Source organism: Cebus imitator, unplaced genomic scaffold (genome assembly GCF_001604975.1).
Source record: "Cebus imitator isolate Cc_AM_T3 unplaced genomic scaffold, Cebus_imitator-1.0 Scaffold12, whole genome shotgun sequence".
NCBI lineage: Eukaryota > Metazoa > Chordata > Mammalia > Primates > Cebidae > Cebus > Cebus imitator.
This window is the reverse complement of record NW_016107327.1, coordinates 719,823-747,539: the sequence shown is the minus strand read 5'-3', so window position 1 is coordinate 747,539 and position 27,717 is coordinate 719,823. Positions and strand designations below refer to the sequence as shown.

At 34.6% G+C, this 27,717-nt stretch overlaps 1 protein-coding gene across 2 annotated transcripts; it reads right to left on the bottom strand.

Annotated features, from left to right (window-relative positions):
• Positions 1-27,717, bottom strand: DSC1 (desmocollin 1). Of its 2 annotated transcripts, XM_037727843.1 has the most exons (17): positions 27,386-27,717; positions 24,317-24,401; positions 22,463-22,665; positions 21,162-21,281; positions 19,898-20,053; positions 15,492-15,636; positions 14,315-14,481; positions 13,028-13,162; positions 11,822-12,007; positions 9,889-10,148; positions 9,595-9,737; positions 4,388-4,600; positions 3,701-3,940; positions 2,409-2,530; positions 1,440-1,688; positions 675-720; positions 1-593 (listed from the first exon to the last, which is right to left on the bottom strand). In XM_037727843.1, exons 1-16 carry the CDS (start codon positions 27,446-27,448, stop codon positions 685-687), a joined length of 2,523 nt encoding a protein of 840 aa, XP_037583771.1. In that variant the 5' UTR covers positions 27,449-27,717; the 3' UTR covers positions 1-593; positions 675-684. The 2 variants fall into 2 exon arrangements, with proteins under 2 accessions (XP_037583771.1, XP_017353554.1); XM_017498065.2 differs by lacking the exon at positions 675-720 and having other exon boundaries at positions 27,386-27,716.

Here is a 27,717-nt window from a genome sequence, read left to right as displayed (position 1 = left end):
TTTTGAAGAAAATATTTAATTCATACATCTACAATGCAAATTCATCTTTCACTGGCCTCTGCAGCACCCAGCTCTCCCAAATGCTCTTCCATAGCACAAAAAGTAACATCAGTTTTCAAATACAAGGTGCAAGAAAGTGTACAATACAGTCCTGAAAGGGGCAATATACACATGCATATAAAAGAAAATTAGCAAACACAACCTTGATTTCTAGAGAACATAGACATTATAACAGACAAGGAGAATTTAGGGAAGTCTCATATTTATAGTACCCTTACCTATACACGATGAAGTTTACCTCCATAAACAAAAACATTAGCAGATGCTGCTATCATTCTGCATGCAATAAACTCCTACTTATTCAGCTGTGGATGTTATGCTACTAAAAGGCACATTTATTTCTTGACACATGTCTTTGCTAATGTCCTAAATTTGGGTTCCAGGTGATCTAGAAACTCCAGTCCCTCTTCTTCCTGACGATCGCTGCAGCAGCCTACTGAGCCGGCCAGAGAACCTTTGCCTTCATAGTTATACGAACGAACGTAGTCTTCACAATGTTTATGCTCCTCGTCTTGTCCACACAAATACACCTTCTGTATCAAAAAAGAGCACATTTTATTATTTTTTTAAAAACACCTAAATATATTAGCAGAAAAATGATGTCTTTGATTTACCTTTTACTGTTTAATTTTTAATCAGAGTGTGTCCTCTAATGGATTCCTATATATAAAAAATGCACAGGATTGGTCTGTATTATATTCACTCTTAAAATATAGCAAATAAATAAATGCTTCTAGTGAGTACATTTATAAAAATTAAGGCTACACATATATCACACAACTAATTTATTATTTCCCATTTGAACATAAGACATGTATATTTGAAGTTTTCCTCTGTAGGTTATGATTCTTATGTTTATACACTACTATATAACTGTAATCGTGTAATATATTAAACTGGCTAATATCAAACCTATACTGATTAATTTGAATATAAAACAAAACAAGGAACTAAAACTCAAAAGCTCAACAATGTATCTGGTTGATTTTGATAGCCAGGACTTTATAACCACACAAAGAACTCAAGCACACTGAAAAATGTTTATAATTTATTATCCATTTATTCATCTATAATAAATATTTCATTCCAGGTAGTTTTTCTGTTAATTTTTAGGGAAGAGGCTATCAACCTTTTATCCTTTGTAACACATCTACATATGACACTCCTAGATAAAGTTTTGTGAACTGTATTTTAAAAGGTGAATTTTCAAAGATAATTATTTTTCTTTGGGTTTAAACCAGACATTCACATCTATGATAATTCAACATTTAAAAGATGTTGAATTTCAGGCATATGATGAGTAAAACTTTTGGGAAATTCCGATTTATAACTAGCATTTAACTTCCATTTTATATGACCTCAAAGACAGTGGAACTTACTTCACCAAGTCGAGGCTGAGTGAAACTCTGCCAGTCCGTGTACGTGTATCTGCCGGTATCTCCCTGCCCCACTCCCTTGACAGACTCCAAAGTCTGATGTCCACCTCCTTTGTTGGAATCCAAAGTGTAACCTCCTTTGACCATCTCAAAACTTTGCTGTGTTTTGATTCCCTGGCCACCAACAGTACCAACAGACATGCTTGTGTCACAAATGTTGGAGGTCTGCATGGGGAGTCTAATATTTGCTTCCTAAAAGAAAAGGTAAAGTGATAAAGTGAATTTGAAAAATGGAAATTAACAATTCGTTTTTATTTTTTTTCCACCATAGGCAAATCACTTGCCTGCTGTGCCTCTCTGTTCCTCATACATAAAATCAGAAGAATAGTATCATAGGTGTGATGGGCTGCATTGAGTCCCCTAAAAATTCATACGTCCTAACCCTCAGTAACTCAGAATGTGAACTTATTTGGAAATAGGGTCATTGTAGATATAATTAGTTCAGATAAGGTTATATGGGATTAGGGTGCGCCCCTAAACTAATATGACCAACATCCTTATAAAAAGGGGAAATTTGAACACAGACATGCACACAGGGAGAATGCCATGTGAAGATTTGATTTACACTGCCACAAGCCAGGGAATTGCCAGAAGCTAGGAGACAATCCCGGAACAGATCCCTCTGCAGTTCCTTCAGAGGGAGCATGGACCTGCCAACACCTTGATCTCTGATTTCTAGTCTCCAGATTTGTGAAACAATACTTTTCTGTTGTTTAAGTCACTCAGTTTGTTGTGACAGCCCTAGCCCTGTAGAATTGGGAGGTTTCAATGATTTAAAACATTGAGGCCACTTGAAATTCTGCTTAGCTTAGCAAGTGCTCAATAAACATGAGTGATATTATCATTGACGTTGTGTTATAATCCATCATTATTGATTCACCATATAATTCAAAGGAATGAAATCTGATTTACCGTTACTTCTTCTCCAGGTCCTTCAGTATTTGATACAATTAAATTTTGCTGGGCTATGTCTTCTGGAAAACATTTCTTGACTGTTTTCTTAGCAGTGACACAGAAACATGTAAACAGAATACCTAAAAAAAAATCAAAGTAAAACAGACATTAAATCATTTGATTATATGATTTTTTAAAGTTCTCTTGCATATGTTTTAAAAAATTCATTCCATAAATTGAGCTCTTTGGGTCACAAGATTTAAAAACAGAATATTTTAAAATGTATTTATACTACTTGTAGCTTAGAAAGATGAATAATAGCTCTCTTCCCATGTCCAAAATTGACTTGTATGTATCTTTTATTTCCTCAACATTGAAATGGTAACTTTAGCTAACTGAAATTTAAGATAGCATCATTAGTAGTTAAAATCATACAGAACACACTTAGAATAACAAAACAAGGAACATGAGGCATAAATACAAACAAGAAAGGCAATTACATAAAATTGATGTCCAGTTTTGAAAGTGTGTGCCAACTAATACAGTGATAAGGGGAATATCCAGTTTAATCTGAAACTCAAATCAATGAATTAGGATACAGTAAAGATTATAGATTATTTGTATATGCAAATGGGTTCTTTGGAGTCAGAGAGAGACAGAGAAAGAAAAAGAAATGGAAAGAAAGAGAGAGTGAAAAAGGCAGGCTTAATTAATTGTGGGCAATGTTTCTATTACTTTTGCACCTCCAAATAGCAGTTTGCAGAATGCAAAATCTTAGCATCTTTGCATGTATTACATTTCCTCAGTGCCTCATATGACCATTTTCCACTCATGGAAGTCTTATGATGATGCTAAATCACTTCATTATGGAATAAAAATATCTGAGCAAATTTTGGAATACCTCTGTTTTCACAAATTCTTTTTGTATGTTTGTATTCCCTAAATAAACTTGGCTGGTTGAAAGTCTATATTATTTTGTATGGAGAGAATCTTAATACTTTTATCCAGTCTCTTCATTTTACATACAGAAAAATGAGTTCAAGAAAGAGGAAATAATTTACCCAATGTTTCACAGATAATTATTGAAGGACTAAGGCTACCACCTCTGAAACTTACTTTAAATTTAATCTGCTGTTACTGATGTGTTTCTTCTATCACTCAGAGCCCCAAGACATAAAATAGATACAATACTTTTAAAAGAACACATTTGCCAAAGGCTATTTATTAATATAAAAAACTGCCATGTTTAAAAAAGTATTAGATAAAATTTAAGCTAACACATTCTAGACAATGATACTTAATATACTTACATAATAACAATACAGAACCCAACACCATAGCAAGAATAGCCCATCTTCCAAGTATTACATTTGGTCTAACGTCTCTTGGATTTTTCGCAGGCAGGTTACACTCAGATGAAACTGAACAGTCACATACTCTCACTGATAACTCATGTGTTGCAACTAAACCATGTCTGTCTTTTATCTTGATAGGCACAAAATAATTGTTATAAGCTAGATTTTGTCGTTGACGAAGAATGGCAGTTTTACCTAGGGGAAAAAAAACAGAGAAAATATATACAGACAGGATGTTTAGTTAGCAATGTTATTCTACTTGATATTCTCAGTGGGCAGGAATCAATTTAGAATAAAAACTCTAATTTTTTATTTTTTTTTAATTTTTATTTCCCAGAAGAGCCAGAAAAATAATTGATGTAGCTTTATGTTGATATTAGACTAATCTACACTTACCATATTACTCAAATGTTAATTTAAATGGGACTTATATGTTTTCTTAAAAGATATTCAGAACAAGAGTCTAAGCTTATCATAATGACATTAATTTGTTTTTTTTTAAAAAAACAAGGTGTTGTTGTTTTTAGGACCAATAAAATAATTTCTTAAAATTAATATGTATTTATTATGATAAACTAAGGTGAAAGAACCATTACCCGTCTTAAGTCCCTATTGATTATAAAATTTAGCATAATTACATACCATCCTTTTCTTCTATAACCCAGTTTTTGCTGGCAGAATTATCCAGAAGGAATTGAAAAGGTGGTCCATTTTCAGGCCCATCTGGATCTACAGGTTCCAGAACAGCAAAATCCTTATTATTCTGACAAATGGTCACGTCTTTATTAATTTGTGGTGGATGATCATTTTTATCAGTCAAAGAAACTACTAATGTTCCAGTGCAAGATCGGCCAACTAAGACAAATTAAAAATAGGTTATTTCTTCACATGAAAATGCATTTCTATTAAACAATTTATAAAATACACAGTTGACATCTGCTTTCTACTAGCTGTCTGAGCTTGAGTTTGCACACATGCTTCCTGGATAACAGACACCAAGACTACAAAATAGGGACATGTCACTGTTCCTTGAAGTCTGGGGCTGGATCAGATAATTTCTTCAGGTGCTTTTCAAAACTAAATGGTATGGGATTATGAGGAAGATCACCAAAAAATAACCTGTTGAAATAAAATTGATGTCTTACATCCTTCTTTGTGAGGAGCATCTATTCATCCTTAGAATACAAACCCTTTACATTTGGTTATCAATCACTTTCTCAGCTTCTCCGTCACATCATATACTTTTTGCCCAAACCTTGAAAACTTTAGAAATGCACTAGGTGTTCTCCTTCCTTTCTGCTTTGTAGCTTTTGGTTGCCACTCCTAGGAATACTTTTCTCCTCTTCTTTGCCAGGTAAAATACTATTATCTTCAAGAATCTACTCAAATGTCACCTCCTCATGAAATCTGTGACTTCCACAGACAATGGTAGTCATATTCCAGTATTTTCTCAGAACTCTTTGCTAATACCTTGGCTCACACACTAAACTGCAAACATGTTAATAACACAGTAAGTTGTATTCACCTTGAGAGCCTGGGGATTTGCCCAGTATTTCCCAGCTCACTATAACTTTATCCTAACACACTGAACATAATGCAGTTCCTAGTTTTATACTTGAAAACATTTAATTGAATACGCCAGAAAAGTAAGTTTTCATCTCTGTCCTAATGCAAATCATACGTTCTTGACAATAGCAACTGTCTTGTACTCATCTGTTGATTGCCACTAAGACTTCACACACAGTATTTTTAGTGAAAATAATGCCCATTATTTGTGCTTAAGAGATAATGAAGTTCAGAAACATGTCAAATTCCACCATTTGCAAAAGAATAATAAACTACAATAAATGATAAGATATCATAATTGAAATAAACAGAAAGATAATTGATGCAGTTTTTCACGTTTTTGTTTTAAATACTGATCCACACTTTGAAAGATGTATGTTGAATTTCTCATGAAGACTACTATAACTCCTATGCAAATATAATTCATTTTGCTTTTTAGTTTTAAATAGCCCTAAGTCATATCATGCAGTGTATTTCAGGAAAATTGTTTTCTGTTGAATAACTACATAATTAATTTATTCAGTGACTTTTAAACTAATCGTTTATATAAAGTAATCACTATGCCTATTTTAAAACTATCTGAACATGTTTAAAATATTCAGAAATAAAAAAGAGATGTAGCTATTAGAAGAATAAATGTGCAATAGCATATAAATACTTTAAGACTGCCAGAAAATAGCAAATAAAGTTGAATATAAGTAACAACTTTAAAATCAGCAAACTAGCAAAGAAATGAATAATGTGGAAAAGAGGTCTTTTATAAAATAAAAAATTTAGTTACATACACTACACATGAGTTGACATATGTACTATAATTTCACCTTTTAAAATTTAAGCAGAAAGCCTTTCTCTTTATGGAAAAATTGTGAGAAACCACACTTTAAAAATCCAATAAAAATGTGGTAATTATAGGAAGGAAAATTAAGCATCATTTAATCACATATTCAACCAACATTTATCCCATAACTTATTATTTTCTATTCCAGTCTCCGTTTTAAGCATGTTGATAAAAACAGAATGAAAGATGCCTGAAATTATTTACATGGAAGGCAATCAAAGCCAAAGCTGAGAGGGTCTTAGAACAGGGGTGTCCAATCTTTTGGCTTCCCTGGGCCACACTGAAAAAAAAAGAATTGTCTTGGGCCACATACAAAATACACAATCACCAATGATAACTGATAAGCTAAAAAATATATATATTGCAAGTAAATCTCATAATGTTTTAAGAATGTTTATGAATTTTTGTTGGGCCTCATTCAAAGCCCTGCTGTGCTGCATGCTGCCTGCAGGCCACAGGTTGGACAAACTTGTCTTAGAAGATATCAAAAATTATAAGAGGTTGATGGTAAGCTTTTATTTTACCCCTGGGAAGAGGTAAACAGCCAAAAATAAGCAAATACTGATAATAGCTGAGCATGGTGAAAGATCATTGGGTATGCTTATCTACTTCTAAACCTTACTTTAAATTAAGCGTATAAGCAAATGTCGAGTATAAATGAGTAAGAAACATTGCAATCACAGAGCTAGAAAGTACATGACATGTTGGATTAACTAAAAATCTTCATAACACGTCAACAGCAATGCTGAAAAGCAGTAGTTTTTTACTGCTACTCAAATGTTTCAATCACTAGAATCGCTGCATTATAAATCAGCCTACTCCATAAAATTTAAAATTAATGGTTAAAATATTTAAATTTTTTCTTATTAAGCTACAGTATGCCTCCTAATAATCTCCTACAATTTGTTCATGTTCTTTTTGGACAATTTGTTCGTGTTCTTACATGCAAAATGTTTACCACTTCTACATGACAACTTAATATATTTGTTCTCTTAAGAAAATCCTTTTTACAGAAGCAAAAAATAAAGGAGCATTTAGTAAATGTTTGATCTCAATTTTCTACATTAAAACCAGTTTTTCCAAGTGCTAACTATGCCCCTAGAATTGCAAAGCTCTTCGTAGTGAAATTTATAGCCTGGAAATTCATAGAACTCTCAAACAACAAAGGAATGACAAATATCAGCACCTGCGTTTGCATATGTGTACCAAATTTTCTGCCAGACACTTCAAAACAGATGGTTTACCAAAGAAAAAGGGTCCTTATAGAAAATTGAACTCATAATTAATCTAGTTAGGGAAACAGAATATACATGAGAAACAATGAAAGCAAACTTTTCTACAGAAGTCACACCATATATGATAATTGTTATTCCCAGTTCAAAAGGTATTTAGAGAACAACTGAATCAAGACTAATGGAAACAATACAAAAGTTGTCGTTGCCATTTATTTAAGAAATTAAGGGACCTGAATTTCAGACAGGAGGAGCAATGCTATTCTAGATGGAAGGTATGTAAAAGTGCTGTCTAGACTGACAGCAGGGACATCAGCCTGACTGACAAAGGATTGACACAAGAAAGTAAGTTGGAGTCTAAGAAAGCTAGAAGAATACCTAGATCATCATCCAGAAATATTCATGAGCATCAGAGACAAATGTGTGTGTGCCTGTGTGTGTGTGCGTGTGTGTGTGTGTGTGTGTGTGTGTGTGTGTGTGTGCCTGCGTGTCTTAAAGTTTGAAGAAACAAACTCCTTCATATCACTATACAGTTTTTCATTAAAGTTTGTAACGGCCTTATCTTTACTTTTTCTTAAGCACACCCCAGTTATCTATGGCTCTGGAACATAGGTTTGTTCAAGTTTGCCTTTTATTTTCTTACACTATGATCACTGTGCCCACAGACGTGGTCTTTTAGCACCAAAAGACAAAGTTAATTTTTAACTATTTCGTTCTCCATTATTTTCTCCTCTCTAAATAGTATTTTATTTTTTAAAAATTAGGCCTCTGCATTTCTGTAATCTCTTCTCTTTCATCCTTTAACCTGAACAGCTCTTAATTGATCTCCACTTCTGATAATATCCATACATTCTTTATGAGGAAAGTTCTCACACCATAGAATCTCTTGTGAAAATATAATAATTCTATAATTGATACCATGTGAGAATTTGGTCTTATCTTCTCATTCTTAATTTCCATGGCAACATGTCTAATACTTTGAAATTAATAGACAAACCAACACTTGGGAAATAAATGAGTAAATATAAGCTCTCCTTTGCCAGCATAGAAAAAAGTAGGGGTATAATATCTGAGAATACATTGTTTGCATTTTGTTATAAAAAATCAAAACAAATAAACAGGCATGAACATTTTCACTACTGCCAACTTGTGTTAATTACCATGAAATTGGATATGTATTTATTAATACTTTCACCCATTCCTTCTAAAGAAATGCAATAGACACAGAAAAAAAACCCTATAGCATTGCTGTATCAGCTAATTTGTTTCAAACAACCAGCATATGCAGATAAAAAGAGTGGAAACTTCCTTGGATTAGGCAGGTAGTCAAAAGAATAGGCTATGTTATACAAGCCCAAATTCATTTATCTCTATTATTTATGGCAATTTGCCAAAATTTATGGTAAATTTGCCACCAATGTGATAAAATGAAATAGCGTGACTTATACTTACATTCTTATCATCCTCTTTTAATACCTTTTCAGTATTTTTATGATGTATAAATTAGCATAGTAGTACATGTATATAAATACATATGATAGCAAACATTTAAAAACATTTATAAATACATATTTAAACATACTAACAAGTGGTTTACTGACAGAAATTTGTATATTCAAAAGAATTTCCAGGTCACAACTTTACTATATTTGGAGGACATTCTTTACAGAATTGATTCCAAAATTGGCCTTGGTAAAAGATCGCAAACCACCAAAAAAGACTTAAGTCATTATTTGACTATTCCTTCATAAAATAGGATAAATTATTTGTTCTCCATTAAGAGAAGCTCAGAAGAAATTTAGTTTGAACCCAACTGTTTGAGATGTGTTGAACCCTATCAGCAAGTTCAAATCATAATGTATCTAAACCTGCACTTCTGAAAAAAAAAGATGATCCTAGTATGCCACCACTGCCTTAGCAGAAATTAATAATATGGATTGTCTTTGAAACCATAGACTTTAATTTTAATTGTGATGTAATTACATTTAAATTTACTATGATGTAATTAAGCCTTAGACTGGCCATTCTCTACTTCACAGCTTTGCATTATAGATACACTGGAGTTTAAACTGGGTGTTTTCCAATAACATCAACAATAATAATGCAAACATTGTTTGAATTATATTTTGTCTAGAAATAAACAGATTTCACCCCAAGGTTTCCTTAAAAATGTATCCTATATTTATATTTTATTTGCAGAAAATGGCACTTACCTGCATCCACTGCAACAACTGAAATATTATATTGGTTGTTTTTTACAAATTTGGATTCTCTGTCGAGTACTTTAACAGTTCTCAAGTCGCCAGTGTGTTCATTAATTTCAAACCAGTTATCTTCATCCCCTAACTTCCTGTACCTAATTTTTAGAAATCAAATATAAATGGTCAAATCAAAGAAGGGACATCATCTTAAAATCTGTTCTTTTGAAAAATACATAAAACATTCCTAACTTTAAAATCAATTTACATCACAATTAAAATTAAGGAGCTTTTTGAAAAGTACATCACCTTAAGCCTTCACCACTGCGTGTTTCTGGGTCTAATGCTTTGTATCCAAGGAGTTCTTGGCCAGCTGGGAAGCCATCTTCACTCTGGATAACTTTCACTGGTGGGTGGCATTCCGGGCCCTCGTCCCTGTCTTTAATTTTGACGGTGACAGTTGTAGTGCACATTGTAGGAGTTTGTGAGTTTGCTGCTTTAGAGAATTGTGCTTCGTTAACTACACCAACTTGCAAAATGACTTGCCGACTGACTTCATAGTTCAATGGCTGTTAAATAAGCATACTTTAATAAGTCAACATGTAACATTATATATAAGACTTCTAATTTCAAATTTTTCTACAAAGGAATATCATTTTTACATTTAAAATGTAACCTAAAGTTAGGGCTAACACAGTTAAAGACTAATAATTAGCTTCCTAAAGTGACAAACATTGCCAAATGCAAAATTGTTAATTCTCAGATTCGACTCATTTTTCTTCTCGTTTTCCTTTTGGAAGATCTTGCCTTCAGCCTTTTTTGTTTTAAGCTTAAATATTAATAGAAATGTAAGATAAGTGTGTGAAAAAAATCATTTCATTGCTTATTATATGGGATAACAGTGACAACTAAAGTGCCTACAAACTAAGTATATAAAATAATTAGATAGAAATTTGGCTGTAATAGAGCAGTTACTCTGTGCCCGAGTCAAAAGATAGAATGATATTTAACAGCACCTTTTCCAAGCACATTAGATTTCAGGCTGTTTAGTTCCTGATGAAAGTATTTGACCCTCGATATGGTTTGGCTGTGTTCTTCACCTAAATCTCAACTTGATTTTTATCTCCCAGAATTCTCACCTGTTGTGGGAGGGACCTAGAGAAAGCTAATTGCATCATGGGGGCCAGTCTTTAGTGTGCCATTCTCATGATAGTGAATAAGTCTCATGAGATCTAACAGGTTTATCAGGGGTTTCCACTTTTGTTTCTGCCCCATTTTTCTCTTGCCACTGCCATGTAAGAAGTGTCTTTCACCTCCTGCCATGATTCTGAGGCCTCTCAGCCATGTGGAACTCTGAGTCCAATTAAACCTCTTTTGTTCCCAGTTTGGGGTATGTCTTTATCAGCCATGGGAAAGCAAACTAATACAGTCCTAAACTGAATAATTAGAAATAATTCTAAAACAACATTTAAATGGTGAAGAAAAATCAAGGGGGAAAAACCTAGGAACAAGAAAAGAAAAAAGAAAGAATAGACAGTACAAAAATTAAAGAATATTTTCTAAAAATCTTATCAGGAGGGCACAATGTCTGCATAAACCTTCTGAGGACTTACATTGTCTCCAAGAAATTAATGAAGGAAGCTATGTAAGAAGTTAGAGAGAACTATGGATAGATGGACTAAAAACCAAAAACTAAAGTAATCATCATAGAAACCAGTAATTGCATTTACATTTTTAAAAATCCAAAGCAATGGCTACCTGGCATATAGGGGAATTAATGGGAAAAGCTGCTGAATATTTAGTGAAATCGTTTCCCTTACAGAATACATCACAGAGAGGTAAAAATATAATATGAACATGAAAGGAGTTGAAAAGTTGAGGAGGTTTGATTTCAAATAGTGCTTCTTCCATTTTCATCTTTTCTGTGTTCTTATAAAATAAAAATTTGGACAACTGAGTGTCTAAGACCCCTTCTAAAGCAACTATCTGGTTCAATATTCAATATTTCTTTGTCTTGATTTTCTTCATATAGAGGACACTGAGTTTTGTACCTGACATGACTTTCCCCTAAGAGAGAAATTAGGGTAAGAGAATAAGAAAAAAAAAGTTTATATAAACAACTATAAATCATTTGGTCTTGCATAGCAGTATTCTAGTCATATACATATAAGAACTATCTCTTAAAATCAGTGCATGAGTTAGGATTTTTTAAAGCATAGCCAGATTATTTTTATTTGTTTACCTTGACAACACACAACACTGCTTCATTTGTATTTGGATCTGTGCTAATTTTGAAGTTTCCATTTTCATTTCCTTGTAGGATTGTGTATACAGCTCTTGAGTGAGGAGTGTTTGGCAAATCGTGATCCTGTACCTTCATTCGTAAAATCTCGACGTCAATTCTGTTTTCTTCTACTTCTGTAACATACTGAAAGAGCTTCCTCTTATTATTACCAATTTATAACTTTAACAATGTGGTTTTATATTCTAAAACATGTATTTAAAGAAAAAATAAATAAGGTGATGTGAAAAGATGCACTCAATATATCGGGAAACATTTTACAAATTTAATGCCTAGCTTAGTTCTTTCCTCCTAAATTGCCTTTCCATATCGTCTCCATTCTTCAAAGGTTACCAAAAGTCTTACCTTCTGAACTTCTCTAAGATAATTTTCTTAATCATTCTAGACTTCAGAATGTGAAATATGAAGTATGAGGTCAAATATATCCTCATACATTGTAGGGATTAATGTAAAATATATGAATATGCCTATCACTGTACTTGCAAATTTTTCCTTCCTTTACTCGTACGCTGGTATAGGTTAATGAAAAAAATGATAAGTTATTTATCAAAAGTTCAGGAAAGGAGAACGATTTCCTGAAACTATCATCATAAAAGTAGAAATATGCATATGTACACACACACACGCGCGCACACACACACACACACACACACACACACACACACACACACATCTCATATTATTTACTGCCTAAGGAAAAGCTTGCTGATGATACAGGAAGAGCTTGTTCGGAGTTGTGAGTCAGCCTGTACTACTGTCCCCATAGGCTAGCTCCTTATTCATCTTAAGAAGCTGAAATGTAAAGGACACCAGAGAAAGTACCTCTTCTCCTTCACCCTATAAAAACAATTTAATGACAAGGAATCTGACACTAGAGCTTAACACCAAAAAAAAAAAAAATGTTGAACACATGAGCTACATCTAAGGCTAAGCTCTTCGGTAGCCAAGAGCATGGTTATTTTCCTAGCATCCAGAAATAACTGGTAATTCAATGATTTTTACAGAAATCATATTTTTCTCCCTATGTTATTTGCAAGTAGTAGTCATTTAAATTAAACTGTGTGATCTCACAGAGCTACCAAATTCTAGATATGTTTTTTGAAAAAGTAGATGAATCCAGATGAGTGAATAGAGAGGTATACTCACAGAAGTTTCTGTGAAAGATGGTGAATTGTCATTCTCATCCTCAAGTGAAATAGTAATTGTTCCTGTATTAAATAAACCAAAAGGTTGACCACCCATGTCTCGCACTTCCATTATTAACTGGTAAGTATCACATTTCTGAAAAAAAGGAATAAGTTCATTAATGAATACTTTTATTTCCTATAACTTGCAATTATCACAACCACTGTTTAGTCATGATTATTGTACAAATATTCTTTTTGTATAAAGTTTTATTTTAAAAAATCATAAACACAAGCACAGAATGAAACATGAGCTGATCAGTACAATGGGAAGATGACGTGTTTAATATAACATTTCAAAATTTAAAGCTGCTTTATTTACAATTGCCAAAATTTGAAAGCAACCAATATGTCCTTCAGTAGATAAATGGATAAATAAATTGGTACATACAGACAATGGAATATTACTCAGTGCTAAAAAGAAATGAGTTATCATGACTTAAAAAGACATGAAAAAAATTAAATGCATATTACTAAATGAAAGAAGCCAATCTGAAAAGGCTGCATACTATTTGATTCTAACTAACATTCCTAAAAACGGCAAAACTATAGAGACAGTAAAAATACTGTGGTTGCCAGGAGTTAAGAGGGAAGAAGGCTTCAATAGGAGAAGCACAATAATCCTCAATAGGTGGATTTTTAGGGTAGTGAAATCACTCTGGATGACACTATAATGGTAGATGCATGTCTTTATACATTTGTTCAAACTCATAAACTATATAGCATCAAGAGTGAACCGCAATGTGAAAACGATGAAATTTGGGTAATAATGATGTGTGAACATAAGTTTATCGATTGCATCAAACATACCACTGTGTGGCTGGATGTTGATAGCAGGAAAGGTTAAGTGTGTGGGGGTGGGGGATAGGGAGTAGATGGGAACCGTCTGTACTTTCTACTAAATTTTGCTGTGACCCCGAAGCTGCTATAAGGAAGTTTATTAATTTAAAAAGTTAAGCATATTAGAGTCAGATAAAAATATTTTTTAAAACAAAAATAAAATAAATGTAAAACAATATAATCATCAACAGATCAAATCAGGTTAATGACCTCAAGTGAGACCCTGTCTAATGTATGGTGCTTTCCCAACATCTCTGTGAAGGACAGAGGATGTCTCCAGAGAAGCCCTAACCACAGCCTACAGAAGTATGCTGAGAAAGGAGGCCAGAGCGGCCATATTGCAACTTCTCTTGGGAGTTCTCAGTCTAAATGTAGTTTAATGACTGGAAAGTTAATTAATCATCATTACTTCTCTATCCAGTAAAGGTGTAGTTGTGGTGATGACACCGGTGTCTGGGTGTATGGAGAAATGCTTTGGATGATCTGGAATTTGTTGTAAGATTTTATATTTCAGACGGGTATGGAGAGTATCAGGTTCGTCAAGGTCAATGGCGGTCACTTTTCCCACTGAAGTTCCTGTTTAGATAAATTCAAAACTGTCAAAAATTTCTACTTATATAATTGAAATATAAACAAAATAAAATCAAGGCATTGCTGTAGCAAATTCTCCCCAAGTTGAGAAATGTGAAACTGTTCTCAAAAATGTCTTCAAGTCTCCCTTACTCGGGAACTTCAATTAGGTGGCTCCTGTGAATAACCTGATTTGTATTCTACATATGTGAAAACAGTTCCCACACTACCTTTAGAGAAATGAGCTATTACCTTTAGAAACAGTAGCTCTGAAATTCTCTCTCTATGTTCACGGACTATTTTTAAATTTAACTTAATTTAATTTTAGATTTGAAGGTACACATGCAGCTTTGTCTTTTAAAAAATATTCCTTGGCACCATAAAATAGGCATTCCTGTATATATTGTTATATCACTCTTTTTCTAGTATTTTCCTTGCTTAGAAGAGAAAGTTGAATTTTTCCTACATTTAGGTTTCTACATATCCATAGATAAATGACAATTTAAAAAAACACTGAATGAATGATGAAAAAAATAACATCTTATTTTGCTGGGAAAAAAAGTGATCCCTGGTTCACTCATAACTCCCCTGTAATATTCTGTATGAATTTCTGGGTATAGCCTGTTTTACACTGAACTATGACTTTTCCCAATGACAAAACTGAGCAACAATTCCTTCACTCCAGACTTTCTAAGCATGCATTCGTAAACCAAATACCAACTTCAGCAACAACTCTACCTTGGGGAGAACTGAGTCGAATAAATGCTGCCAGAATTATAAAATCATGATATAAAAGGGAAAAATGTATAATATTTTAAATTTAAGAAAATTTGCTCAGTCATTTACAATCCTTAACAGCAATGTCATATAACATCAATCCCTAATGGGAAAAAAAGTGTGTGTAATCAGAAATACCAGAAAAAGGATAAAATGCAATGATAAAAGGTAAACATCTTTAATACTTATGAAGTGTCAAATAATCTTCTTTATCATACTACTATAAAATGTGAACTTACCGGTTCGGCAATTTTCAGGTACAGTAAAGATGGTCAGTTTGTTTTCAAAATATGGGGCATTATCATTATCATCTTCAATTTTGATGATCAAGGGGAGTGGATATTCTGGTGCATAGCCATCTGCGGTTGTTGCATAGCCATATAACTGAAAGAAAGAAAAGTACTATGAATGTATTCTCAAATGACAAATTATGCACAAAAGTAAGCCTAGCAGTGGGGGGAAATGTAACATTAAAAAAAAATCACCCTCAAAGATCTGTAACTAAGAAGTGATGCAATGGAGAGATAACACACAGATGCAATCTCTCTGCCTGCCACGTGGTTTCAAACCCCTCTAGGAGCTATTTCTCATTATTCCCACAATCTAAGCACCATGTACTCCAGGTGCTCCCTGAATTAACGGTACACGGTTTCACTTGTTAGAATGCATGTAGATTTCCCCCAGTTATGTTATTAACAAGCATTTTTAAAGTTCCTAAAAATATAATTCTATTTATGTCTAGATTTATATATATATATATATATATATATATATATATATATACAAATAAAAAGACATCACAACTCTTTCAGGATAATTCAGTTCTAAGTACTTTACCTATATTTTCTCATTTTTCTATTGTAAGCATGTATTTCTTCACAATAAAAATGTTAATAAAAGCATATACATATGAGAAACTCCATTTCAAAATGAACACCTTGTTCCCAACAGCCAGTATTTAATCTCCTTTCCCTTTAAACTCCAAATTATTCCTGCACCCTCCTCATGTGGTTTGTGCATAGTAAGTGTTCAGTAAATAGTTGTTGAACGGATTTTCATCACTCATGTTACCAACTAAGCCTCCTCAAAGTAAATTCTGTATTAACACGTTCTTTACCACAACTCTTCTAATTTTCTCTACTGTAACCATTTCTAAATGAAATAGGATTAAAATTCCAGGCATTAAACTCCTCTCTCTCTCTCATGAGCCTTAGCAGTCAGTTGCTGACTTCTAGAGATTATGGCATTTGTGTGTCTCTCATGCATGTTCTCTTTTCTATTCCCACTGCTATCATCTTCATGTGACTCCAAATGCATTCTACGTGTTGACTCACCAACTTTGCTGCAGTTGTTCTGACATTCCCTATTCCTATCTATGTAGTCTCAGAAGTCTAATTTTATTTTCATAAAGCACAATTTTAACTATGATACTCCTTAATCAGACTCATCTATGACTTACCCACTAGCTGCTAAAGTAACCACAAAATCCTAATTATTGTGTTAAAAGGCAACATTTCATGTTCACTGATCATGCTAACCTGGAGAGGAAAGAATTTACACTCCAAACTCTGGGATAGAGTGTATTAAAATAATCATCCATGTTCTCTCTGCCCTCTTACTTACTTTTCCCCAAATAACTCCCAGGTGGTATTTTTCAGTAATAAAACTTATATTATGACTTCCATCAGTCTGATATCTATATCTTTTTTATGATTAATTCTAAATTCAGAGGAGGAATACAGTAATATATCATTATCACCTCACCATATCACCACCACCACCACCATCACATCACCACTACCACCAGTATCACCTCCACCACCACTACTATCACCACCACAAGCACCACCATCATCACCACACTACCATCACCACCATTATCCTCATGACCATCACCACTACCACCACCACTACCATCACCATCACCACCATCACTACCATCATTACTACCACCATCAGAAGCAGCAACATCATCAGCACACTACCATCACTACCCCACCACCATCATCATCGTTATCACCACTACCACTACTACCACCATCACCACCATCATCATCACCATACTACCATCGCCACCACCACCACCACCACCACCATCATTGTCACTATTATTACCATCACCACCACCATCACCATCATTACCACCACCATCAGCAGCAGCAACACCATCACCACTCTACCATCACTACCATCATCATTATCACTACTACCACCACCACCACCATCACCACCGCCACCATCGTCATCGCCACTATCACTATGACCATCACTATCATCACCACCACCAACATCACCACCACCACTACCACCACCATCACCACCACCACCATCATCACCACTATCACTATTACCATCACTATCATCACCACCACCACCACCATCACCATCATCACCACCACCATCATCACCACACTACCATCATCACCATCACCACCATTATCATTATCATCACCACTACCACCACCACCATCACCACCACCAACATCATCATCACCATGCTACCATCACTACCATCACCACCATCATCATCATTATCACCACTACCACTACCACCACCATCACCACCACCACCATCATCATCACCACTACCACTATCACCATTACTACTACCACCACCACCATCACCATTACCACCACATCAACATAACCACCACTGCCACCACCATCACCACTACCATCATCAGCACTACTACCACTATCACTATTATCACCACCGTCATCATCATCACAACCAGCACATCCAGATGTCAACACTACTCACCTTTCCTAACAATCGTTCCCTTTCTCTTCATATAGATGTTGTGAATTTTTATTCCTTAAAATGCTGCCATTTTGAGATATTGGCTGGATAAAACTACAAAGTTGTAACTTATTTTAAATTATAAACTATTCTCTCCTTTTTCCTCTGGCAATGATCACAGTAACAAGCAAAGATAGAAAGCAGGTTGGCAAATAGAACCCTATCAAATAATTCCTCAGCAAAATTGAAAATGAAGTGGACATTGCAACATACAGAGTAGGCAGCTTTTTATTTCTCCTCAAGAGTGACTTCTAGTGTTAGATCTTTTCTCTAGTAAGAAACTGTAAAAATGGCAGAGAACTTAGATACTTTCTATCAATTATTTATTTGTTAATGAGTAGAGAGTTCAAAATGATTGCAATGGTGCTTAGCTTACTGCTCTTGTAAGAACTTGCATACACTATTTTTTAAAGTAAAAATGTGTTATATTATTAGAAGTAAAGTATGTTTATTCTAGAGAAATTGGAAGGTACATAAAATTATAAAGAAAATATGCCATTATAATCCCACCATTAATTTTATATTTAATAATGAAACATCTAAAGTGGAACATTTATACACACACGCATACACACATATGTGTATATATAGGTAATATGTACATATGTATGTGTGTGTGTGTGTGTGTGTGTATAGTTTCAAAATTTTCACTATCTATTATAGAGTGCTTGGAGAATTTCCTTAGAATAGAATCTAATCTCTTTAGGATGAATTCTAAGGTCTTTCCCTCTCTGGTTTTTATTTACATCCCTGGCTTCATATTTCACATTCTTCCTTAGCTTCAAACTACACTCCAGCCAGAGTTTTTGTTGTTGTTCTCTTTTTAACAAGCAAATATTTCCATTGCTGATGTATCTGCTTGGAACATGCATCTACCACTCCCCCTCCCCACAACTGTTAACTTCTTTCATAGCTGCCTTGAGGTGGCCACCAGCTACTACTCATTCTCCATATGTCTGCTAAGATATTACTCTCTGAACTGCACAGGTATGAGATAAGTTTTTTTATATGCTCCTTTAGCAAAGAACTTTATTATACTCTTTTACGATTCAAGACAATAAATGTTTAATTAATTTTATTCACCACCATTCCAAAAGCCTACCATCAATTTCATGTTTCATCAGATGAAACATGAGAACATCAAATAATTACATAAAATTAACAGAAACGAAATGATTTAATTATCAGAAGAATTAGAATTGTCTTGTCTTTGGATAGGATAAGATAGAATCAAATGAATTAGTAAATTTGTTCTGGGTTGCCTACAAAGTAAAATGGTACTAAGGGATCTCAATGCTGAAGAATAGTGAGAGAAAAGAATAAACCACACACACACACACACACACACACACACACACAAAGCTATGTAAGGGGCTAAGGAGTGGATCCAACACTTACACATTTAAGATCACCTTGGATGACTGGGTCCCATCCCAGACCAATTAAACCAGAATACCTGGGCATGCGTCCAAGCATCCATATTTTTTCTCAAGTTCTCACTTGACTTATAATGTACAGCGAGGCTTGAGAATAATTGAGCTATTTTATTATAGATAACTTTAAACTCAGCGAAACTCTTTGTCATTTCTCTGGGATTATAGACCAAAATATGTCCTTTAAAATTCTTTCATTATATTTTCTATATCCTCTCCCGCTCTACTTCTCTTATTATATCTACTGTTTTTCCTCATCAATGATAAACAGAAATTTAAAGTTTATATTGCATATTAATATCTTAAATATTAAATCAAATAATTTATTATAATATGTGAACAAGCATAATTGAAAATATTAATAAGCCAGTAATAAAGATATAAATCTGAATAAATATTTTAATAATCCTACCGCAAACTGTTGATATTGCTCACGATCAATGCTTCTTGTACAAAAGATATCCCCAGTGTCTCTCTCTATGTAAAACAAATTGTAGGGTTCTTTGTCCACGCCTGGTCCACTTATGGAATAAAAGATGGTGTAATTCTGTGCAGTGTCAGATTGAATCTGCAGTAATAATTCAGGAATAGAACAAATGTGTCATGATAAATATTTTCAACCTAACCTCTTGTGATGGTTCATTTTTGATCACTAGCCCTCTTTCCTACTCTCCGATTCTTTCTTTCTTCTGCTTATGTGTCCATGATCTCCCACGTTTTCCAAATTTTTATTTGCATTTTGCATTGTGCAAAGTCACAAATTCTGTCACTTATTTGATCTCAAGGTTTTTGTCATTTGTATATCTATGAAATTTGTAGAGTAATACACCTTTTCAATTCTTATTTACTTATTCTTATCTTCATGTAAGTAACAGTAACAGTTTCAGTGATTTTAAATTCTTTGGAAATAAATATTATGTGTTTAATAAAACTAGAAGTAATACAACTTTTCTTCCACAATTAATTCCTCAAAAATTACAAAATTTTCGCTGGGCGCAGTGGCTCATGCTTGTAATCCCAACACTTTGGGAGGCCTAGGCAGGCAAATCACCTGAGGTCAGGAGTTCAAGACCAGTCTAGCCAACATGATGCTACCCCATCTCTACCAAAAATGCAAAAATTAGCCGGGCATGGTGGTGGGTGCCCATAATCCCAGCTACTTGGGAGGGTGAGCAAGAGAACTGCTTAAACCCAGGAGGTGAAGGTTGCAGTGAGCCGAGTTCGTGCCACTGCACTCCAAAATTTCAAAACTGTTCTATGTTTGCATTCCAGCTATGTGGCAGTGAGGCTTACTTAGTAAGCAGAAATACAGGCCATATTTATAAAAAAAAAAGCAAGTGTTAGTTTAAGTGAGAGTTGAACTATGCAACACATGTAGGTGTGCCTTCTGTACATTAGTGTTAACAAGTCTAGCATAATATTTGGGTGAATTTAGATGTAGACTTAAGAGATCAGAAACTCCAAATACAAAACTTATTTCTAAATTTTTAAATATATCTGTAAGAAAGTAATAAGATATACTGGGTCACTTCTATGGGATCCTAGTTCTGGTGAATGGATGACCATGATTTGTACCATTAGTCTAAAGCTCTGATTCAACATGCTGTGCAATTCAAATGAAAAGTTTAACAATGAAAAACTCTGACGTATATAAAATCAAATAAGGTGAAATGCACCTGCTGAATGTGTTGTGGAAATGGACCCAATGAGTTCTCCATCAATGAACACGGAATAGGACCCCATCGTCTCTTGCTGCGCTTGAGGGCTGTGTCTTTGGCATGTCTCTTCTTAGGAGCCTACATTTGACAAGAAACAAAGGAATGTAGTATTGCTTATCATTTTTGGAACTGTGATTTTCGACACGTACATCAACAAGCAGATGTAAGGATTATACATTAGAGTATCATGGATAGTCATCAAGGCATTTCTATTGATAACAGGCACACACACCTCAGACTGTGTTATGTTCCCCTGTTCTACCTATTTCTCTATTTACTCAGTTAACCACCAGGAACTGTATAGAGCATTTGGAAAGACGTCACTTTGAGAAGGTATAGACCCTCCTCAAAGTAGATAATTAATAAATATTTAAGAATCACTTTATTCCACTAGGAGTGGTACAACCAAAATCTGTTAAAACCCTTGCTACAGTACAATCATTTATAAAGACACAGGTCAGCATTTGCTCAAGTATACTTGATTTTACACAATGTGGGGACTCTACAATGTGGATATATAATAACATTTTGTAAGCCTTAAGCATATTAAGAGGAGTTCTTATAATCAAATGGAATTTAGTTGGGAAATCTGCTCATAAATGGAATCAGTTATTAACAAATGATTTTATAAGATGAAATTCATTAGGGTGAGTTTCCTGAAAATGGGATGGAAATTCCAGCAACTTTTTCTTCCTGCTTTCTGAACTGAGCTCTAGCACTCACTGCAAGAAAATGAGCCTAGAGTCAAACATTCAAACTCATCCTGTGGACTGGCCACACCTCCACTCTCTGAAGAGAGGAGCTCCCTCATAGAATTTTTGAGTAAGATGGAAGTAAGCTTTAGACAATCTCTTCTCCTCTTTAAAGAGAGACTCAAACCTGCAATCAATGGGAAGAGAGCCGCACAGGTTGGAGCCCACATCTCCAGCCTGAATCACATTTCGCTGAGTTTTAGACCCGCCCCTGTCTTGCCCTTGCTCCTCAGGTTGGTTTGTTCTTATTGCCAAACCTGAAATTACTATCAGAAAACTTTGATATTCTTACTTTGATCCCTGTCTACAGAGTCATTTATCTTTATACAAATTTGTAAATAGTTCTGCCACTCCTTAAAAGTCTAGTTTTTATTTACATTAATTGTAAGTGGAAAAAGACAAATTTATCATTCAGTAGCACAGATTTTAATGTGAAAGGAGTATATAACATGAAGGAGGCCCATAAGCAGATTACTGTGCAAGGTTGCTTATGCCCTTGCCTTATACCTTGTTTTCTCTTGCTGACAGTACAACTTCTATTGTTTTTTGTTCCTGTCTCTGACGGTCTGAAAGGAAAATGGAAAAACTTTTCCTTTCAGAAGACAAAATGAGGTCATGTGTTGTATAAATGGAGCCATCTTCTAGAACTCTGAAGTTAGGATCACTGGACAGGATTAGGCTGGCCGACTTGAGACACTCCTCCAGATTCACTGCAGGGAAGAAATGTCACAGCAATTTGTCAGATGAAAAAGGAGTAGAACAAGTTTTACAGGAATGACAACCATGAGTTAGTGCATGAGAAGCAGAGAAAGGGAGGTTACATTTGGAATGTGCTCAGCACCTGCTATTCTAAAGTGTGGGGGCCATGAAGATTGAATAATTAAATTAATGGAGTCACATTTTCCACTACTTTCGCCATACATTAATTTAAGAAGTAAAATATTTTCCTAGTGTCACTGGTTTTATTCTCTTTTCTTTGAACTCTTAATCATCTTGTGTGTGTGTGTGAATTTATATCTCTGTATACAAACTTGATTTTTTATGTAATAAGTGGTATAACTGTATGATGTCAGCAGATTTGAACTTTTTGAAATAGTTTGATAGTTAAAACTACCTTGCCAAAAATAAGAAAACTAAGTGGCTCACACCTGTAATCTCAGCACTTTGGGAGGCTGAAGGAGGCAGGTCACAAGGTAAGGCATTCTAGACCAGCCTGGCCAACATGGTGAAACCCTGTCTCTACTAAATACAGGTGGCTCGTGCCTGTATTCCCAGCACCTTGGGAGGCTGAGGCAGGTGGATCACCTGAGGTCAGGAGTTCAAGTCTAGCCTGGCCAACATGGCGAAACTCCGTCTCTACTAAAAATACAAAAATTAGCTGAGCATGGTGGCAGGCACCTGTAATCCCAGCTACTCAGGAGGCTGAGTCAGGAGAATTGCTTGAACATGGGAGGTGGAAGTTGCAGTGAGCAGAGATAGCATCACTGCATTCTAGCCTGGACAACAGAGCAAGACTTTGTCTCAAAAAAATAAATATATAAATAAGAAGAAAACTAGTCTATTCTTAAGTAATATTTCCTAGTAATATTGCAAATAATCTTTCTGTAATGCATTTTGAGGTTTAGTGAGCCCAATGCATTGTGGTCATTATCAAATTACTTCCTTTACAGATTCATATTTAACACATTCAGTGTATTTAATAATTTAAAACATTAAAGCACTGAGAAAAACAGCATCTGGCTTGGAAATGATACCATTTCTCTATTCAGTTTGTAATTTTTTACATGTGAACTCAAAGTCAGTGAAAAACCTTGATGAAAAAAATGTTACCTTTGAACTCAAGAACAATCAACTTATACTTCAGAGATGCCTATGGCACCAAGACCCACCAAAACTTTGATTTTCACAAGGTATTCTGTGAAATATGTCACATTTATTCTTGGTGGATGCTTGTTTATTGTAATCAGCCTTGAGTACAAATTTATTGGAGGCATTTAAATTTTGAGACATCCATTTCATGTCCAATCAATTAAAGAATCTTGGCTTTGAAATTTTAGCAGCAGATTAGCTGATACAGATTAGAATATGCTCCTGGTTTGGGTGCCTTGCTTTGTTTAATGTAATCCAAGATAATTTAGCCTTCTGATGTTTGCTAATTTTTTTGGCAAGAGAAGTACACAACTAACTTTAGTATTTTAATTGTTTCTAACCACTACCAAAAAACAAGTAGCCTATCAGTATTGCACGTCCAATTTTAACATCAAGTAGCTACTACATGGCTTTTACCCCAAACTTTACAAGGGCAGCCTGAAGCTACATGTGCCAAGTTACAACTATGAAATTGTTAGTAAAGTTTCTCACCTTTGCCTACAAGTGTTTCAGCCTGAAGATGAGAAGGAACTCGAAGAGAAATTTTCTGACAAGCATCGCAAAGTAATATTAAAACCTCAAAAAAAAAGAAAAAAATATATCAGGAATTACATTTGATCACAAATTTTCATGTTACAACTTTTTCTTATTAATAAAAATATTGCCAATTTTGGAAACAAATTAATCATTTAATTCTTTAAATTTTTAATGTTCACTTTAAAAGGAACCAGCAAAGAGAATAGCTTTAGGGATAACACTGTCATTTAGTATCAATGAAAAAATTGAGAGAATAGTAGCTGTTAGAACCTAACTTGTAACAATGCAAGAAAACATTTCACAAACCATTGACTTTAAATAGAAGTTATACATCTCTAAAACCATTCATAAATGTCTGTCTGATTTTTAGCGTGAAGAACATATTTAACTCTGAAATGCATAATTATGTATCTGTACTAATTCTCCAATCATTATTTTTACTGTTTGAAGGTATAGTTGATAGAGTCTAGAAAATAGTTGACTTTTTTTTACCTCACAAAAAAATGCCACCCCCACTAAAATTATTGTTCTCAAATCAATTTTCAGACAGACTTGGCCAAAACTTCAAAGTCTAAATGATCTCAGATCACATGACTAGTCTAAAAACAAATATAGGTCAAAATATGGAGAGTGTCTTTCAAATAGGTAAAGATTTTTAATGAAATTCAAGACCCAGCTATTGTTTTAAAAGCTAGGCAGTTCAAACACAAAGATACTATCTGAAAAACAAAAGAAAAGCTATCATTTCAAAAATGTCTACAAGTTCACAACGTATTTTGTGTCCTTTTCTTGGCATTTTACATTTGTTTCTCATTATCAAAATAACTGCTTTTTTATTATTTAAATAGAAGACAGAGTAGAGCTAGATTTCCAAGAAACATGTAGGTCAATTTTATGAGCAGCTTTTCTCTGAAGATATATTTCTAGAATGATGGAACCCGTTATTTGTGAGGAGGAAAGAGAATGGATTAACATCCATATTAAGGATGTGCACTTTTTTTCCAGCTCAAATCAAGTCTATCAGATAGATTGTAGCAGTCTAATTAAATAGTTTGTAATTTTGTTAATCTCTGTTAGGCAGAAATCTAGAATTTAAAAGACCACATTTTATTTAGTTCTAATTTAAAAGCCACTTTTTAAAACATGAGACATTCATATGTATTTAATTTTTTAAATATGTTCATCCCTAATACCAAGGAACATACTAAATTATACTCAAATAACTTTCTGAGCATAGATCAAACTATTAGTAGTGGTCTAAATATATAATGTTGAAAGAGCATTTTGTAATTAGGATATACATGTGTACATACATATACACACATGCACATATATATATACACATATACCTGTACATATACCTATATGCATGTGTGTGCATGTGTATAAATATGCACACAGTCACATATTGCTTACATTCTAAGAAATGCAACGTTAGGTGATTTCATCATTTTGCAGACATCGTAGAGTATATTTACCATACACCTAGAATACATAGTCTACTACACACCTAGGTTATACCTACATGGTGTACACCATGGTATATATATGTATACCCCATGGTATACATCATGGTAAAGCCTAGGTGTATAGTATAGCCTCTTGTTCCTAAGCTACAAGCCTGTACAGCATGTTCCTCTACCGAATACTGTAGGCAATTATAAGTATTTGTGTAACTAAACATTTTTAGATATAGAAAAAGAATATTAAAATATAATACAAAAAGTAAGAAATGGTTCATCTATACAGGGCAGCTCCAGTATAATCTATGGGACCAGTCATATATGTAGTCCACCATTGACTGAAGCATTGTTATGCAGCGTATGACTGTATGTGTATGTGTGTGTACATATGCAGGTGTACATGCAGATATATAAATATATGAGACATTCTCATAGGTTATATCCACACTTCTACTCCCACTGCCATCTTCTTTTCTTCCCATCCTAGGAGTCCATGCTGATGGTCCTCCCTCTGCGGGCAGAGCCACTGAGGGGTTCCACTCATTAAATACTATTCCAGTCTTCAGGTTAAATCAATGACTAAGTGTCTTAGTGACACCCTTTTAGTTAGTTTCAGGGTCAGAAATAAATGAACAGGAGATGAATTATCCAAGAGATAGCAGATAGTACAGGGATCAGAAGCAAAAGAAGTGTGGGTAGAATCCTTCGGAAAATTTTTACTACATTTTACCAAACTTGTACTAACTCAAGATGGTATCTGAGTTATCTTCTCCTCAAGCAGTTCCAGAATGAGAAGGTGACCAACAAGCCTGCATTGTATATTATTTACATGGAGGAAATATTTGTCCCCATACATGCCATTTCTAAAAATATAATTTGAAACAAAAATATTTTGCTAAAATGAACAAAAAGGAAATTCACAGCTCAGAAATGATGGATGCATGTGTGAAATAAACCCCCTCTCTTCCCACACCACCAAAAAAGAAATAGCACCTTATACACAGTTACAAAGCTATTAAAAACCAAGTGGAAACCAAGTTAAGGATATTTTCAATGACTGTCACATTTTTGTTATTTTTCTTAAACCATTCTTTGCTTAAACTGCTTCATGGGTAAAATTCAAAAAGTCCTGGATAATTTCCATGTTCACCAGAATCCTTTCTCCTTTTTGTAGCTCAGTAGAACTCAGCATGTTAAATAACATGAGTTTACATAATCACTGGTAGCAAAAGTAAACCTCAGAACCTTCTGAGCCAAGTGCCTAAGGAATGAATTCATTTCTCTACTGCTTAGAAAAACACCACAGCAGGATGTAAGAGGGATTCCCTTAAAAAATTTTAACACCCTGGCAGTGGGTGCTTGAGAAGTAAGAGAAACACTTTTCATCCTGGATCCCAAGTGTGCCAACCCTTCCCTGAATCTTCCTCAGATCTGTTTTTGTTTTCCCCGATCTCTCTTCTCTGCCTCCCATTCCCACTGCTAGTCTCTTTCAAGCCCAAATCGCAATGAGGAAGCAGGTAGTAACGTGTTTGAATTCCCTAATCCTTTGGTTGTTACTCACCAGGAGAGAGAAAAGGAGCTGCTTACAGAAGATGCTCCCTGGGGCAGCGGAGGCCACAGCCATCAGAAGCAGTCCCAATGGCCAGGGACAATGGCCAGATAACAAGGCAGCCTGGGATGCACAGGGCAGCTAAGCAGGCACTGGCACTTGGGCAGGATATTCTGCCGCCACCTTGATGAAGCTGAGCTTGGTTTGGAAGAGAGTCAGGAGGTAAGTGACAGACAGGAGGAGGAGCAACAGAATTGCTTTCCCCCTATTCCCTGGCCAGTCTCCTTCCTTGCAGTTCAATTAACTCTAAATGCAAAGAGGTTTTCCCACAAGTGAGGAGGGTG

Bases quoted from the DNA above. Each gene is read 5' to 3' on its own strand.
- DSC1 (XM_017498065.2), bottom strand. From the start codon at position 27,448: ATGGCTGTGGCCTCCGCTGCCCCAGGGAGCATCTTCTGTAAGCAGCTC. The intron at 14,482-15,491 runs GTAAGTTCACAT...TTATCTAAACAG, and splicing joins ACCTGAAAATTGCCGAACCG to GAACTTCAGTGGGAAAAGTG. The intron at 12,008-13,027 runs GTGAGTATACCT...AAGCTCTTTCAG, and splicing joins CATCTTTCACAGAAACTTCT to TATGTTACAGAAGTAGAAGA.